Genomic DNA, 16,008 nt, shown 5'->3' on the forward strand with positions numbered 1-16,008 from the left:
GGATTGCAATGATCCGGCCAACTACAGGCTCATCAGCTTGACAGGCGCTGTACAAAACTTTTTCTGTAAACAGATTCTGGTTCATCTCACTGAATGGACTGAAGACCGAGATGTGCTTTCAAGATTCTATTCGGGCTTCAGAAGTAAAGTTAGCACAGTTGACCAGGTCTTCCGTTTTACCAGAATTTATTGAAAGACAGCCTAAACTGATGGTGGCAAAATGTATGTTGCCTTCATCAATTTAAACGCTGCATTCGACATGGTCCCAAAAGCTTTGCTCTGGAAAGTCCAACAAGAGATGGGTATCAGTAAATCTTTTGAACATATTAATTTGGATGCACACTCAAGATTTTGCGCAGGTTTGGTGGGGTGAACATGGCCAGCCTGCAGAGCCTTTTACTGCAAATCGTGGTGTCCAACAAGGCTGTGTGCTGGCTGCCACCTTTCTTTTTACTGTATATCAATGGGATAGTGGAGTTCCTGAATAAAGATCAATGTGATTCCCCTAAGGTGGGCGGAAAGAGGGCAGAAAGAGGATCCCGGTACTCCTATTTGTGGACAGCACTTTGTTACTTTCTAAATCCCCTCACGGCCTGCAACACCTCTTAAAACATTGTAATATGTTTTGTACATAGAAGGGGCAGGAAATAAACAGCTCTAAGAACAATTTGAGGGTTCTAGCCCAATTGGACAAAGCGGTACAACAGGAAAATGAGAATGGGCAGCAACATGAGTCTCTCACTTTGATTATCTGTGTGTGAGGGTAATGCAAAACTCTAATTTGGCCATGCAGCTCCAGAAATCGCATGCAACCCTAACTCAACACTCAAAACGTTATTTAGGAGAGTGGCACCAGCCTTGGATATTAATAACATGAAGGCTCGAGGCTCTGCCCTGTTTCGCTGCAAGTTACGGGCTCTGCAAACACACAAATCCTTACTGCAGCTGAGAGTAGGTTTTTAAGATTATTGTTTGGACACCCTGCAAGTACTTCTTTGATTCCTTTTTGTTCTGATTTCGGCCACAGATGTATTGCCCAGAAACCTGAGTGCAGAATGCTTATCTATTGGCACCATCTGTGGACTACAGCAGAGTTATATTCCTACCGTGTGGCCTTGAAAAAGTGTATATCCCCTATCTGTGTATGCAAAATTCGATGGTTGAATACCATATGACTGCTTTTGGGAAATCTGGAGCTTGAAAGCTTGTGGTTTTCTCCTGAAGAGATGGATGCAATTTCGAAAGCCAGGTTAAAAGTGATTTATTAGAAGTCTGTTTCTACCCTAATAAATGTCTCTAGCAGAGGCTCCCTGGTAAGGGATTTTCTTGATGTTAAACCACTGCCATGGTACAAGCCCACTATAAATGAAATAACCCTTCCTTTGGCTCGCAAACTGTACATTCAGTTCAGCTACAGGTCACTTCCGACTAAGCAATTCTATAGCAAATGGTCCAGAGATGCACCAGCAGTGGACATATGTCCAGTTTGCACCAAGGCTAGGGAGACACTGCTTCACATATTGTTTTTTTGCCATGGCTATCGCTTCAAAATAAATAAATGGGTAGCTCCCTTGTGCAGGATGCTGGGTATGGGCCACTATATGGTGGCATACAGCATTATCTCTACTGATCTAAGCAGATGGTCTTTTCAATCTCCAGATATTTACTGTCTGTATGGATTAAGCATGCCAAGTTTATCAAGGCACTTAAATGAGGGTCAGAGAGTTGGCAAACCGACGAATAGAGAGTGGCTTGTTATATTAAATATGGCCTAGCACTTTATTGCAAATTTATATAGTCTGTGGCTTAGCTCTTTAATATGACTTGTAATCCCTGGAACATAAACAGTGTTAGACCTGACATGCCTTAGGGTGGTCACCCCTAACTTTTTGCCTGCCTCCCTCCGCTTTTTGGACCCTGTTTTGCTGGCTTTTAGACTCTCCAGTGCTAAAGTGCATATGCTCTCTCCCTTTTTAAACATGGTAACTTTGGATCATACCTGATTGGAGTATTTAATTTACTTATAAGTCCCTAGTAATGTGCACTATATGTGCCTAGGGCCTGTAGATTAAAAGCTACTAGTGGACCTGCAGCACTGGTTGTGCCACCCACTTAAGTAGCCCCCTTAACCTTGTCTCAGGCTTGCCATTGCAAGGCCTGTGTGTTCAGTTTCACTGACACTTTGACTTGGCATTTAAAAGTACTTGCCAAGCCTAGAACTCCCCTTTTTCTACATATAAGTCACCCCTAACGTGTGCCCTAGGTAACCCCTAGAGCAGGGTGCTGTGTAAGTAAAAGGCAGGACATGTACCTGTGTAGTTATATGTCCTGGTAGTGTAAAACTCCTAAATTCGTTTTTACACTACTGTGAGGCCTGCTCCCTTCATAGGCTAACATTGGGGCTGCCCTCATACATTGTTGAAGTGGCAGCTGCTGATCTGAAAGGAGCAGGAAGGTCATATTTAGTATGGCCAGAATGGTAATACAAAATCCTGCTGACTGGTGAAGTCGGATTTAATATTACTATTCTAGAAATGCCACTTTTAGAAAGTGAGCATTTCTTTGCACTTAAATCTTTCTGTGCCTTACAATCCACGTCTGGCTGGGCTTGGTTGACAGCTCCTTGTGCATTCACTCAGACACACCCCAAACACAGGGTACTCAGCCTCACTTGCATACATCTGCATTTTGAATGGGTCTTCCTGGGCTGGGAGGGTGGAGGGCCTGCTCTCACACAAAGGGACTGCCACACCCCCTACTGGGACCCTGGCAGACAGGATTGAACTGAAAGGGGACCTGGTGCACTTCTTAGCCACTCTTTGAAGTCTCCCCCACTTCAAAGGCACATTTGGGTATAAAACAGGGCCTCTGCCCTACCTCATGAGAGACACTTGCTGGAGAAGAAATCTGAACCAGAAACTACATCCTGCCAAGAAGAACTGCCTGGCTGCTCAAAGGACTCACCTGTCTGCTTTCTACAAAGGACTGCTGCCTTGCTGAACTCTTGTCTGGCTGTGAAAGTGCTCTCCAAGGGCTTGGATAGAGCTTGCCTCCTGTTCCCTGAAGTCTCAGGACCAAAAAGACTTATCTTTTTCACATGGACGCTCCGTGCGCCGAAATTTTCGACGCACAGCTTGTTCCGCGGCGAGAAAAACGCCGCACACCGACGCTGATTGACGCGACGCCTTCGGGACGACCGGAACTTCGACGCACGGCCTCGCAAGGACAACGGCGCCCGATCTCCAGAGGAGAAATCGACGCCTGCCGTGAGAGCGAAACTTCGATGCGCAGCCCCGCAGAACGACGCGCAGCCAGAAAACAAGCAGGAAAATCCACGCACAGACCCGGTACATCTGGTAATCCCCGCGATCCACAGAAAGAGACTGCCCGCGCGCCGGAAATCGACGCACGACTTCCCCGCGTGGAAAATAACGACGCAAGTCTGTGTGTGCTGGGGAGAAATCGACGCACACACCATTTTTACACGTATCTCTTCTTCTGTGGCCCTCTGAGGAGATTTTCCACTCCAAACCAGGTACTTTGTGCTTGAAAGAGACTTTGTTTGCTTTTTAAAGACTTAAGACACTTCATATCACTTTACAGTGATATCTCTACAAATTCACATTGCAACTTTATTCGTTTTGACCTACAATTATCCTGATAAATATTATATATTTTTCTAAACACTGTGTGGTGTATTTTTGTGGTGCTATATGGTGGTATTGTATGATTTATTGCATAAATACTTTACACATTGCCTGCTAAGTTAAGCCTGACTGCTCGTGCCAAGCTACCAGAGGGTGGGCACAGGCTAATTTTGGATTGTGTGTGACTTACCCTGACTAGAGTGAGGGTTCTTGCTTGGACAGAGGGTAACCTGACTGCCAACCAAAAACCCAATTTCTAACAAACAGGTTGCCTATTGTATGTTTTTTAAGGTTTTTATTTCATACCGATTTTAATCCATTGTTAGCTTTTTAAAAAAACATGATTTGCACATGATGAGCAGCCATTTGACATGATATATCTTTTTGGCCTTTGATGACATTCTGTTCACGTCTGTAAGTTTGTTCTTATGTGTATTGTATGTTTATGTACTTTTATGATCCTGGTGATCAAAATAATGTTATTCAAACTAATAAAAAGTTATTTCACAGCTATATAGGGAAGGACCAATGTGATCACCCAACAAACTTTCCTTGACGATACTGTGGTTTTAGGGCTTCTTTGTGACCATATGACTGTTATCAGTGGTCGTGAGACCTTGGGAATCTGTTGTTCACCTGACAAAAGTATATGAAAGTAAAATTACACCAGTTGATTTTTTCTGGATGTCCAGTATACTGTTTAGACAAGTCATTTATTTGGAGATGTATTAGAGGTTATCTGTTTGAAACCTACATAAACGCCTCCACAAACATCAGTAATTCAGGCTGTGAGGCTGGGATTTGGCTGGCAGTAGGCCTGGAGGCAACACCATGCATGTAGAGACACTTAAACCCCAATTATGATTCAGGATGAGTGGAATACCACTATGCTTAATCACAAATGGCCCAGTGTTCCCAGACCTAGATTTTACATGTGTTGGAACACTGGACCCGATTTTCCTCAATGAAAAACTCGCCCATTAAAACGAATTTAAGCTTGTGCTACAAGTGCAGCCAACCTCGATTTACAACCCTTGGTGACCCTCTTCCACTGCAGCCAGTGATTGCAGGCGACACACAATTATTTGACAGGTGGATACTGGGACACTGTTTTTCAAGTAGCAGAGAGTAATACCCGTAATCATTGATTAATCGCAAATGTACTGCATTAAAAACTGAGATTACAAAAAACAAATGCCCATACCATCTCTCTGCTTCTCCAGATTCTTATTCTGAGCTAGAATATCATTGATCTGCTTCCGGTGAGCTTCAGCCAGATAACGGAGCTGTGCTTCGTGCTCTCGTGCCCACCCTGCATTGGCGCTCCTATTTGCCTACTCAAGGAAGGAGGCAAAATGGACACAGACGGAGAGAGAATTGAATCAAAGAGCCATGAAGATAGACAGAAAGAGGCAAATGAAGGTATAAGTAGAGAGCCGTCAAATATCCAAACATGAAATCAGAATTAAAGAAGGATGAAGGGAAAGATTGCGAAAAGGTTATACCAATGAAGAAATGCAGAAGAGAATATAAATATAAGTGTGATGGAAAAAGTAGATTTAGCAAAAGGTATGTAGAGAAGCAGGAAGGAAAGAAGATGAAATGAAGAAAGAAAGAAGGAGAAAATGGAGGGAAAGCAAGGAAGAGAAAGGGGCAAGTAGGAGAGGGGGAAAAAAGCAAATGAAACAAATCAGTAATTAATTAGTCATGAATCTGGCAAAATACTGTCAATATTTTAAAACAATGTGCATTTGTTAACCAAAATAATAAATACAAATAATAAGAAATGCAATGAAAACAATGTACAGCACAAGGAATATTTTGAAACCTGAATCTTTAAAAATATTTCTCTGAGGTCCTCTAAAAAATGAACTATAAGACTTAACCATCATAATAATTGAGCATCTTGTGGAAAATGTAAGTAGTCTGTCAGCATCTATTTACAAGAGACATTGTTCTGATAAAAACAAGAGTTCAAAGTCTACATAGTTCATTAAAGGAGTTCTAATGAGTAATACGCCCAGACCACAGGAAATGGCTTTTAACAGCTCCAGGCATTTTTATGAGGGTAGAATATTCAAAACTAAACAGGCATAGACAGAAAGAGAACCTTTGGAATGTTGGATTAGAATATTTATACTGCCTATTATTGGGGCTTTGAGGGGGAGCTGACCCGGGGAGGTCTCCCTCGGGGTCCTTGGGGAAATGGAGCAGCCGGAGGCTGCTTGGGCTACGTGGGCTATGGCCGGATTTGCAGGTTTATAATCCGACATTTTGTGTGGCATGCCACCATTTTAATTAGGTGACACAGTAGCTGGCATCGGAGCGGGGGTCCCTTATAAACTTTTCTTCATTAGCTGAGTTTGTTAGTGGTATATTTCCCCTTGAAAAATTAAGCTTCTTAGCAGAGTCAGCATGCAGAGTAGCGTGGTGCGGCAGAAGATAAAAAAAAGGCCATGCGCCTGCTTGAAGAAGCCGGTAGGCTTGACCTACTGGCAGAAGGGGTGCGTCCTTCATCGCGTCCATCCCGGCGCACAGCTGCTGGGGTTTCCGCGGCGGTGTACGCATGCGGCCTCATCGCCAGGCCACACCAGAGGGGTCACTGGGTGCGGGGGAGGCCTCGTGTGGAAAAAGGGGCAAATGGGCCAACGAGCAGCGGGAAGAGCAGTTTAAAGGAAGAGGAGGGAGGGGGGATGCGTGCGGGGCCTTGCGGAATGCTAGGGCCTCAGTTCGAAAAGGCAGGGGCCAGGGAGGTGTGAGGGGGAGGAGAGGCCCATGGGAGCTGGTGGTGCAGGGAGGCACAGTAAGAAAAGACAAGCACAGAGCAGGCTCAGTTGGAAGGGAGGGCAATAGCTCAGGAAGGCCAGCAGGGTCAATATGGGGCAAGGGAGAAGGAAGGTACCAGTAATTTAGTGTCTAGGGGGGCGAAGAGTGGGACCTTTGCTCTGAGGTGATGGATTTGAGGCTAGGGGACAAGAAAGGAAGTGTAGAGGGTGCGACATGTGGTCCAGCTTTGGCATTGGTAGCATCCAGGCTCCAGTGGAGCGATGGGGAGGGACAAGATGAGTCAGAGGGTGAAGAGGGCAGATTTTGTGGGTGAGTGCCAGAGGAAGAAGACTTCTTCCAGTGTAAACCCCCGGGAAAGGTTTATAGTAGGCCACGGAGGAGATCATACATCAGAAAGACAGGCCAAGAGCCCCAGAGTCAGGAGGGGGGGGGGGGTACAGACAGTGGGCACTCCAGCGGTTGGGATGTGGACGAATGGCCACAATTGTGGGGGCAGTGGTGGGGTGAGGTCAGCATACCGGACCTATGTCATATTTTGCAGGAGCCAGTGCATAGAAGCAGGAGAAGCATGGGGGAGCCCAGAGGGGCTTACGAGCCCTTGTCTGAAGAGAAGGCCTTTGCAAGCCAGCTGGACCACTGGGGAACAAGCATCATTGTGCGCACGGTGGCGCAGCACTAGCATTGATGCAGCTTGGGAAGGCAGGTTGAAGGCGACCTCCAGCGTCCCAGATCAGGTACATCACATATGCTCAGCAGCAGGAAGGGAGAGTGGGCAGGTTACGGCCCCTCAGTGCCCTCCGACGGTAGCTGGACCACTGCAGGTGAGCCTTCAAATCAAGGATGAGCAGCCTGGCCCTTCCTGGGCTGTGAGTAGTGTTTGTAGTGGCCATACTGTGCTGGATTATGATGAGGTGGAAGAAGACAGTTTGGAAGAGGTGAGGTGAGTGAGGAGGAAGCCCAGCATTTGATGGTTGAGACAGAATGGTGGTGTTGGGAAGACAGGGAGGGCGGGGGGGCAACTGATGCTGTTTTGCATGTATTTCAGGAGCAAAGCATTCCCAGGCGGGACGACAGTCGTGGGGGTGTACACAATGCCCAGTCACTGGCAAGGCAGCAGAGTCACGAGCTGCCATTGACCTTGATGCCAGGTAAGGTTACACGGGGAGTAAGAAGGCAATGATTTCAGTGGCCGTAGAGGCCATGGAATAAAGTAGTGAAGGTGCAGCTTGCCTCTGGAAGGGCAGGTATTTGGCAGATGTTGGGGTGGAAACAGACGAAACAGGACTGGTGGGGCAAGGACAACGTGCATAAAGGAACACAGGGCTATTAAGGAGGGGGACAGCATGTCAGCAGAAGCGTGGTCACAGGTGACAAAAGAAGGGGATGGTAAGGAGGACAAAGGAGACAGCATTGCAAGCAAGGAGATCAAGATTAAGACGTTTTCATACATGGGAGCATCGAAGCCCATAGAGGCACATTTGATGTTATCAACAAAAGAAAAGATATGGAGGTGGGAGTATGTCGAAATGTTAAATTTACTCCACAGGGAGCTAAGGTCAAAGGAGGGTTCAAAAGAGGAGGAGATTGAGCTGTCAAAGCGTCACAAAGTGAAGGATACTATTGAAAATTGGACAGCGGCTTTTTAATATTTGCCAGCGTTTACTGGGAAAAGTAACTACAGAGGTCAGTGGCATTGCTGAAGTACATGGACGTGATTAGAAAGGCACAGTTAAATGATGGGGGTTACGCCTGGATCCAATACGATGAAGAGTTTCGGGCCCGTATGGTGGTGGATCCTGAGGTGCAGTGGGGAGAAATTGACACCGATCTATGGCAGCATACCATGGGCCTGCTAAATTTGGCAAGACGGAATGTACTGCCAGTGGCTTGAGAGGGTGTGGGTTCTGCACAAACAGGACAGAGTACAGATCAGTGTAACAGGAGTTCACAAGGGGGGACATGCTGGGACTTTAACAAGGGTCTCTGCACAAGAGAATATTGCTGTTTTAGGCATGAACGCTCGAGATGCTCTGGCCGGCATGTCCTTGTCAACTGCTATAGGGGATCTAATAGCACAGAGGGGGTTGTGGAGTCCAGGGGAAAAAAATTCAACCCCACCTTCTCCCAGAGGGGGAAAAGGGTCTCAGGGTGCTGGGAGAAAAAGCTCCTACGCTGGTTAATCTGGATAGGCTCAGTTTGTCGCTGGGACAGTACAACAAGGTTGATGAAGCAGCACTGCTAAGGGGGGTGGGTTCACTTGGGGGTCTGACTAGGGTACACTAGACCTAGGGGGTGACGTTGAGTAGACAATCTCAGTTTCAGCATTTGTCTTGACCTGAAGGAAATTCGGTTAGTGATTTCATTCCTGGTGAGCGAGTATCGGTGACTTAGGCATCAGTGCATGTGGCTTTTCAACTGGTGGAGCAGGTCTGACAGGGGGCTTTAATGGCAAAGAGTAACATTAAGTCGGATTTCCGTTTGCTGCTGGTACACCCTGATGACTTTGGGAATTCAATTTGAAGGCACCTCGTATGTGGATAAAGCACTGCCAATGGGTTGCTCTATATCCTGCGCACTGTTTGAGTCTTTCAGTACATATTTGCAGTGGGTATTTACAATACAGTCAGGGCATAAGTTGGTGACACACTATCTAGATGACTTCTGCATGGTGGGACAGCCTGACTCGCGGCAGTGTCAAACTGCTTTAGAGCAATTTCAAATTATTATGGGGGACAAAGGATGCTGCCGCTAGTGACAAACTAATTGGCAGTCTCCATGTGGCGAGCCTACTCGCAAACATGGAGGGAATTCTTACAGAGTGGGAGGTGTAGTTGTCAGTAGGAATGGGTGAGAGCAGAGGATGTAGTCCAGTTTATTTTGGCACTTATCGAGAAGTGCCAATCTAGGGTGACGATAGTGAAAAAGCTGGCAGATATCGTCTTTATGGGGAAGCTCCTTCGGGGGCACCCTTCTTCTGCTGGCGAGCTTTGGACCAGGATGCTTGACGGGTCGGCTAGGTAGGCAGGTCACAAAGGGAGGGTGAGGAAGCCAGTGTTGTTAAAGATATTTTCCTAGATGGGTCCCAAATTGGGGTTGGTATGTTTTGATAGTACGGACATCTTGCTCTTCAGCACTCTGATGGTATGGATGTTTTTTGGGCCTTTAGGATCTCAGAACTCTTGGGAGGGAAAGGTAGGCAAGTTCTTTGGTGGGGTGATATCCACCTAGAGGGAGAGGACCTGTGGATTTTGTTATGTAGGTCAAAGACTGATCAGTCTGGACGGGGGTTAAGAGTTCTCTTACAGCCATACCCTGTAAGGGCCCTTTGTCCCGTAGAGTGTGGTAGGTGGTAATTATCTTGGCGGGTGAGCCGTCTAATATAGTCTTCACACATGAGGACCAGAAACCAGTGATGGTCTTCAAACTATTGTTAATTCTTCGCTGGCAGTAGCAGTGTATGGCTTTGATCCTGCAGATTTTGGCACACATTCTTTCCGCATTGGCTTAGCTACAGATGCAGGGTGGCGGGGCTGGAGCAAGGAGTGCATAATGAAGGCTTGGAGGTGGGTTTTGGGTTGTGTGCAACACTATGTGCGCAAGATTGAAGATGAAGTGTAGTTATGTTGTTTGGTGATTTAATTTGTCTTTTGTTCTTCACAGGTTCAGTTGAGGGTCCAGAAAACCCAGTGATGTCGAGTTGGTTGGTGGGGCACTCCTTCATCAAATGGGCAAGTAGACAAGTACAGAAAGGATGGCAGGGGGTAATCTGGGACTAAATTTAACTACCTTGAGCTTTCAATGGCAATTGAAAAGGGGGTATGAAATGGTCTGAATTGTTCCCAGCTTTAAATGGTTGGATGCTTAAGAGGTGGTGTCCTGACCTTTTGTTGATCCATTTGTGGGAGAATGATCTCATAGCGGGAAAGGGTCTCCAGTTGATGAAATACATGAATAAAGATCTCCTGGAAATCCTGCAGTTGTGGCCAGGTTGCCATGTGGTTTGGGCCACTTTTGTTCCGCGTCAGGTGTGGCGGGCGGCACAAAGACCTGGGGCTCGAGAAAGAAAGAAGATTAACAAGGAGATGAAAAACTTTACCAGGGAAAAATGAATCACAGTTTTAGAACTTACGGACCTTCATCTACACAGTGACACGCAATTTAGGGGCGATGGCATCCATCTGTCCTTTATGGGCATGGAGCTATATATGTTGTATATTAAGGATAGTTTGCATAGCTTATTTGGAGTGTAGCATTCGAGTCAGGGGCTGGAGGGGGCAGAAAAAACCTTTGGGTTTGTTCTGGGTGGCGGGGACAGGGCACAGTTGACTTTATTTGCAGAGTTTTAGGCTTTAAAGCGGCAGCCGAGATAAAAGGAGAACGGTAGACTGATCTGCGCCTGGATGAGCAGGGGTGTTCAATGTTCAGCTTGAAGTCATGATAGTTATTGGCAGGTGAGAGGAGTTGTAAGTTAGCAACCACGCAGTTAAAAAGATGCTCAGTATTGCGAGAAGGGAAGAGGGGGAAGAGAGAGGGTAGGGTAGGGGTGGAGGGTGCAGTAGAGGTATATGATTGTATAGCAAGGTCATTAGTTTTGTGTAGCCAAAGATCTAGGGTATGCTATTGTTAGGTGCACCTGTCTTCAATAAAGCGGCCTTTTTCACACCCCTCTGTGTCAGTCACATCTGCTCCCCCCTTTTCCCCATTGGGGCTAGGGGGGGGAGCTGACCTGGGGTGGTCCCCCCCTCTCCTCTCCCCGGGGTCTTTGGGGAAATGGAGCAGCCCAGAGGCTGCTTCGGCTACGTGGACTACAGCAGGATTTGCAGGTTTCTAACCCGACATTTTGTGTGGTATGCCACCATTTTAATAAGTGACATGGTAGCTGGCATCGGAGCGGGCGTCTTTTATAAACTTTTCTTCCCACTTTCCCCTCCTTATGGTTGGAGGGAGTGAGGGTAGGTGGTTGTTGTTTAATTGATAGGTTGAGTTTTCTTGGGGACAGGTGCATCGGGGTTTACAGTCTGTTCGCAGTTGCTTGGAGACAGGTGCAGTGGCAGGGACAGGGTCCAGTTGACTTTATTTGCAGAATTTTAGGCTTTAAGGTGGCAGCCCAGATAAAAGGAGAAGGGTAGACTGGCCTGCGCCTGGACGGGCCAGGTTGTTCAATGTTCCGCTTCAAGGTTTGATAGTTACAGAGTTATTGGCAGGTTAGAGTAGTTGTAAGTCAGCAACCACGAAGTTAATAAGAAGTTCAGGATTGCGAAAAAAGAAAGCAGGGGGGGGGAGGTAGGGCAGGGTAGGATTGGGGAAGCAGTAGAGTTATATGATTTTTTTGTGAGGCCATTAGTTTTGTGAAGACAAAGGCCTAGGGCAGTGGTTCCCAACCTGTGGTCCGGGGACCCCTGGGGGTCCACAAAGCCTCCTCAGGGGGTCCGCGACTGCTTAGAAAATTAAATAATATTAACCGATTAGGTCCCAAGCTTTCAGTAATGACTCAGTGTAGGGGTCCCCAGATTCCAAGAATGATTCAGTGGGGGTCCCCGGGTTCCAGTAATGCTAAAGTGGGGGTCCACAGAAGTCAAGGTTGAGAACCACTGGCCTAGGGTATGTTATCGTTAGGTCCACCTCTCTTCAATAAAGCAGCCTTTTTCACACAGCACTGGGTCAGTCTCGTCTGCTCCCCCTTTTCCCCCAATAGCCCTATGTGCATGTGGCTTCAACAGAGCTCCAAGCATTCCATTGCTCTAATGTAGCATTACAGTCCACTGCAGCGGGTTATAGCAATCATTCAAGGCCCTCTACTGATTTATAGGTCTGAGCTGCACAAAAGGTTCCATTATGAGTGAGAGGCCTTTTATTGATCAGAGTAACCAGAGCAAGAAAACCTGTAATGCGTTTAGACTATCCCACCCCCTGAGGATAAAATGTTCTAATTTAACAGAGAGAAATAGCGAGAACTGAAAATATTGGAACAGAAGTCCATGACATGTTATTTTCCCTATGCTACTTTATTGTGGTCAAAGGAGTTCTCAACACTTCAATGTTCTAATGATCATAATAGCCTAAGACACAAGGCCTACAATGCTGGCCTACTATGCTAATAAAATATGGCACCCCTTCCACTGATTTGCCAACAGAGACAAAATAAAAACTACGTAATGTTGAAGCAAAAACAGCCATCATTGGCTATTTGGTACACCCTGGATTTCAACAGGATTCTTAATATTTTAAAGTTCTACTTGTGTCTTAAGTCCTACAAAAGATTAATAATATTCTTCGGTACTATTTGTATGAATTGCCTTAAAATTGAAAGTTGTTTCAAATGTGAGTGGTGAGTGCCGTAACATACTGCTTATCTTTTCAATATCTCGTCTGATGATGGGTTCTGTTCACAAAGGTAAATTCAGTTATAAACATACAATTACCACTAATGTACCAAGTCGACATCTTCCAGAAATTTACAAAGGGATTCCTGACAAATGTAACACATTTGGGTGGGTAGAGATCTCTGCCACAAGTGTAAAGATCTCCACAACAATAGTCCTGATCAAGAGAAAAGTGGGAGTTTCAAGGCATGTTTTTTTCCACTGAAGAGAAAAATGTTCATTTGCACAGAGGTCCCAGTTCCCCTATGTGGGCTTTTCTGTTATAAAGAACTGTGACGGCAAGATCAGCAGCCTAATGGAAAATTCATCTGGCTTTCCTAGCAGTAAGCCTAGAAACCTGTGTCTAGCACAGTTATCCAGGCACCCTGCTGACGGTATTGGTGAACAGCAAGGTGTCAGAAAAGCATGTTCAGATGGAAGTGGAGATCTCCTGTCGTACTTATATGACTTTTTCTGCAAACAGTGTTGATTTGTTTTAATTGTATCAACAGAGTCGGATTTAAGACAGCTTCCAGTAAAGAAATTAGTCACTTCTATGGGATATTCGCTTAGAACACATTCTGGGGTTTAGAATCTATGGAGGTGTAGGATATTAACTTAACACATGAAGTACAAAGGGACACGCACTTTACAACAAAGATAAACAAAATAATTTAAATTAATTGTCAAATGCAAAAGCTCTGGATTCCTCAGTAAAATGAGATCAAATGTAATGTCACAAATTGAATAATAAATGATTTCGGATAATAAATGATTTTGGATACAGGGTAGCTAACAAAGAATTAGTGTGGAAAGGTAACTAAGTATCTGCATCCACCTAACATCATAGCAAATCTTAATAAATATTAACTACTGGCCCCTTTTACAAAGCACTAAGCTAAAAAGTTGGAAATTTGCTCCTCTGCTAGAACCCGGAATCCTGAACCGGGCTTACAATAGTTCAATGATTCCCAAACTATCTCAAGAGAACTTAATGAAATTCATGATAAACATGGACTTCCGTGAGTTCTCCAAAATATAACATTTACAAATATAGATTTTCCTAAATGCTTTGCCACATGTAACATTCTCTTTATTCAACTAGGAAATATGTTTCCTTTTGGGGGAAGCTACATCTCAAGTATTTTAGGCACCGAGCAAAATGTTCGTGAATATATTTTCCATACATATGGGCCTGATGTTTTCTGGTATATGCCATTATATTCCCAGATCCTTTTTCAGTACTCAAATACAAATTAATCATGGTAACTTTTTCACTTTTAAGCATAACGTTTACACCTTTTACTTCTCACCAGCTCATAGGTGATGCCTTATTTTACCTCGTCAGGACATGCCACTGATGCTGCTTCATATTTCAAACATGATACAACTCCTCATTGACCTATTAGTCTATTAGACATTTTCCACAGGCACCAGAAAAAACAATTCATTCATTGAAAGGGGAAAGAGGCTGCATCTCAAAAATCTTCTAATCCTACAGCTAATAACAGCTGTAATGCCTCTGGAATGGATTAGTCTCACGATCCACAACTCATGGAAAAGCCAGTCATTGTGGAGCTGAGTTATCCCTGGAAAATGAGAGCATTTGCAGATCCTCTAATCGTATGCAAATTCATTTATTGTGTCAGTCCTCCTGGAATAAATTTCCAAGCAATGAGGAGTTCCTGGCTGCTTGTTAGGAAATATTGAATGCCAATTATGCATTTTGACGAGATACTGGACAAAAATGTATGCTGGTACTGTAAAGAATAATGGAGTCATTAAAATAAATAATGCTTCATTGTAAATAAGTCCTAAAATTCTGGAGGACCTTCTGGATGACTATACAACAAATATTTAAACAGAATGGCAGGATTTAGCAATTTTGCGATTCATTTTAAAATTGCAAAATGTAGCACTTTTACAAAGCAGCCCGCAAAATTTCCTGAATGTGCCCCTTGTCTTTTCTTTTTTAGGTCGCAGCCTATCATACAGCGCAGCTGTCTCATTTGCAAAAGACACTTTGTGGAGTTTCCAAAAGGTGACCTTGGAATGCATTCTGCCCAGCGCTTGCTATTGGCTTTTTCTAGTTTCTAACTCACATTTTCTGGGATTCAATTGGTTGCCTTTATTTGCATTAGTCTCCCTAACTCGAGTTTGTCCATGCCTATGCTAAATTCATGTTTTCATATCCTTCCACAGACTTGTTTTTTTGGTAATAAACAGGCTTGTAAATTTTGTTATCTGGTCACATCACATTTGTTGGTCACATTTGCTGTGCGTTCAAAGTCCGAGGTCACATGCCAGGCGCTGTCTTCTAAGGGTGCAAGCTGTTTGCTTTCAGCTGACTTCAAAGTGAGAGTGTTTAGTGGACTGAAGAATGCAGATATCTCTCTCTCCATGAAGTAAGAGATGTCATGGTTCTTTTTAGGTCGACCCTAGACAGCACTTGCACTGTCAGGATGATCTGTTGTATGTACTTTGTGGTCTGTGACTCCTCCATTCGCTTTGGATTAGTCTAGTCAGCTGCCTTGTAAACATTTTTGCTTGCTAATGGGTAATTTGGCTTCCTGGTCTCTCTTTTTTGTAACTCATTCACTTTCATGGAGCATCACTGCAGGACTTGTCAGCTTCCCCTTTTTAATTTTTTTTTTTCTGCTGACTAACTTTTTTTAAAATTCTGAATAGCTCTTCAGAGCTCTACACACACATATGGGTGTTTCCCTTCATCAGCATGGCAAACCCTCACGATAGGGACATGCCCGCTGGTCACCCTCCTTTTAATTTTGCATGGAGTCCTCCTAGCCAGCTCTTCCGATTGGCCGGGCCTGTCCCTTTAAATACTGGCTTCTGCGCTCCGCTCGCTTTCACCCTATGTGAGGACACATGGTTTTGTTCTGAGCCTCTTCTTTCTGTCTTACATTTGTTCCTGTCTTTCTCCACCACCCCTCCCACACACTCTGAGCCCCGCACTACATTGTGGCCAAGAGTCATGTCTTCCAACAGCTCCCTGAGAGCTTGCTGCATCGCCTCGGATGAAGTCTTCATTTTGCTTGGTACATTTTGGTGTTGTTTTCAAGTGTTTGTACACAACCACAAATGCGAATTTTGAACATAATGTTTATTTTCTGCCTTACGACAGATCTTGAGCACCATACAGAATATTGCATTGCATTGCATACAGAGATCAGCTGTGGAGTACCCCAAGGATC

At 44.9% G+C, this 16,008-nt stretch overlaps 1 protein-coding gene across 1 annotated transcript in view; it reads right to left on the minus strand.

Annotated features, from left to right (window-relative positions):
- LOC138297076 (coiled-coil domain-containing protein 17-like) overlaps positions 1-16,008 on the minus strand; it is a 327,301-nt gene that overhangs the window by 216,840 nt on the left and 94,453 nt on the right. Inside the window, exon 3 of the mRNA XM_069236583.1 lies at positions 4,852-4,981. Coding sequence (XP_069092684.1) covers positions 4,852-4,981 — 130 coding nt within the window. The remainder of the gene's footprint in view (positions 1-4,851; positions 4,982-16,008) is intronic.

This window comes from Pleurodeles waltl, chromosome 1_2 (genome assembly GCF_031143425.1).
Source record: "Pleurodeles waltl isolate 20211129_DDA chromosome 1_2, aPleWal1.hap1.20221129, whole genome shotgun sequence".
Lineage (NCBI taxonomy): Eukaryota > Metazoa > Chordata > Amphibia > Caudata > Salamandridae > Pleurodeles > Pleurodeles waltl.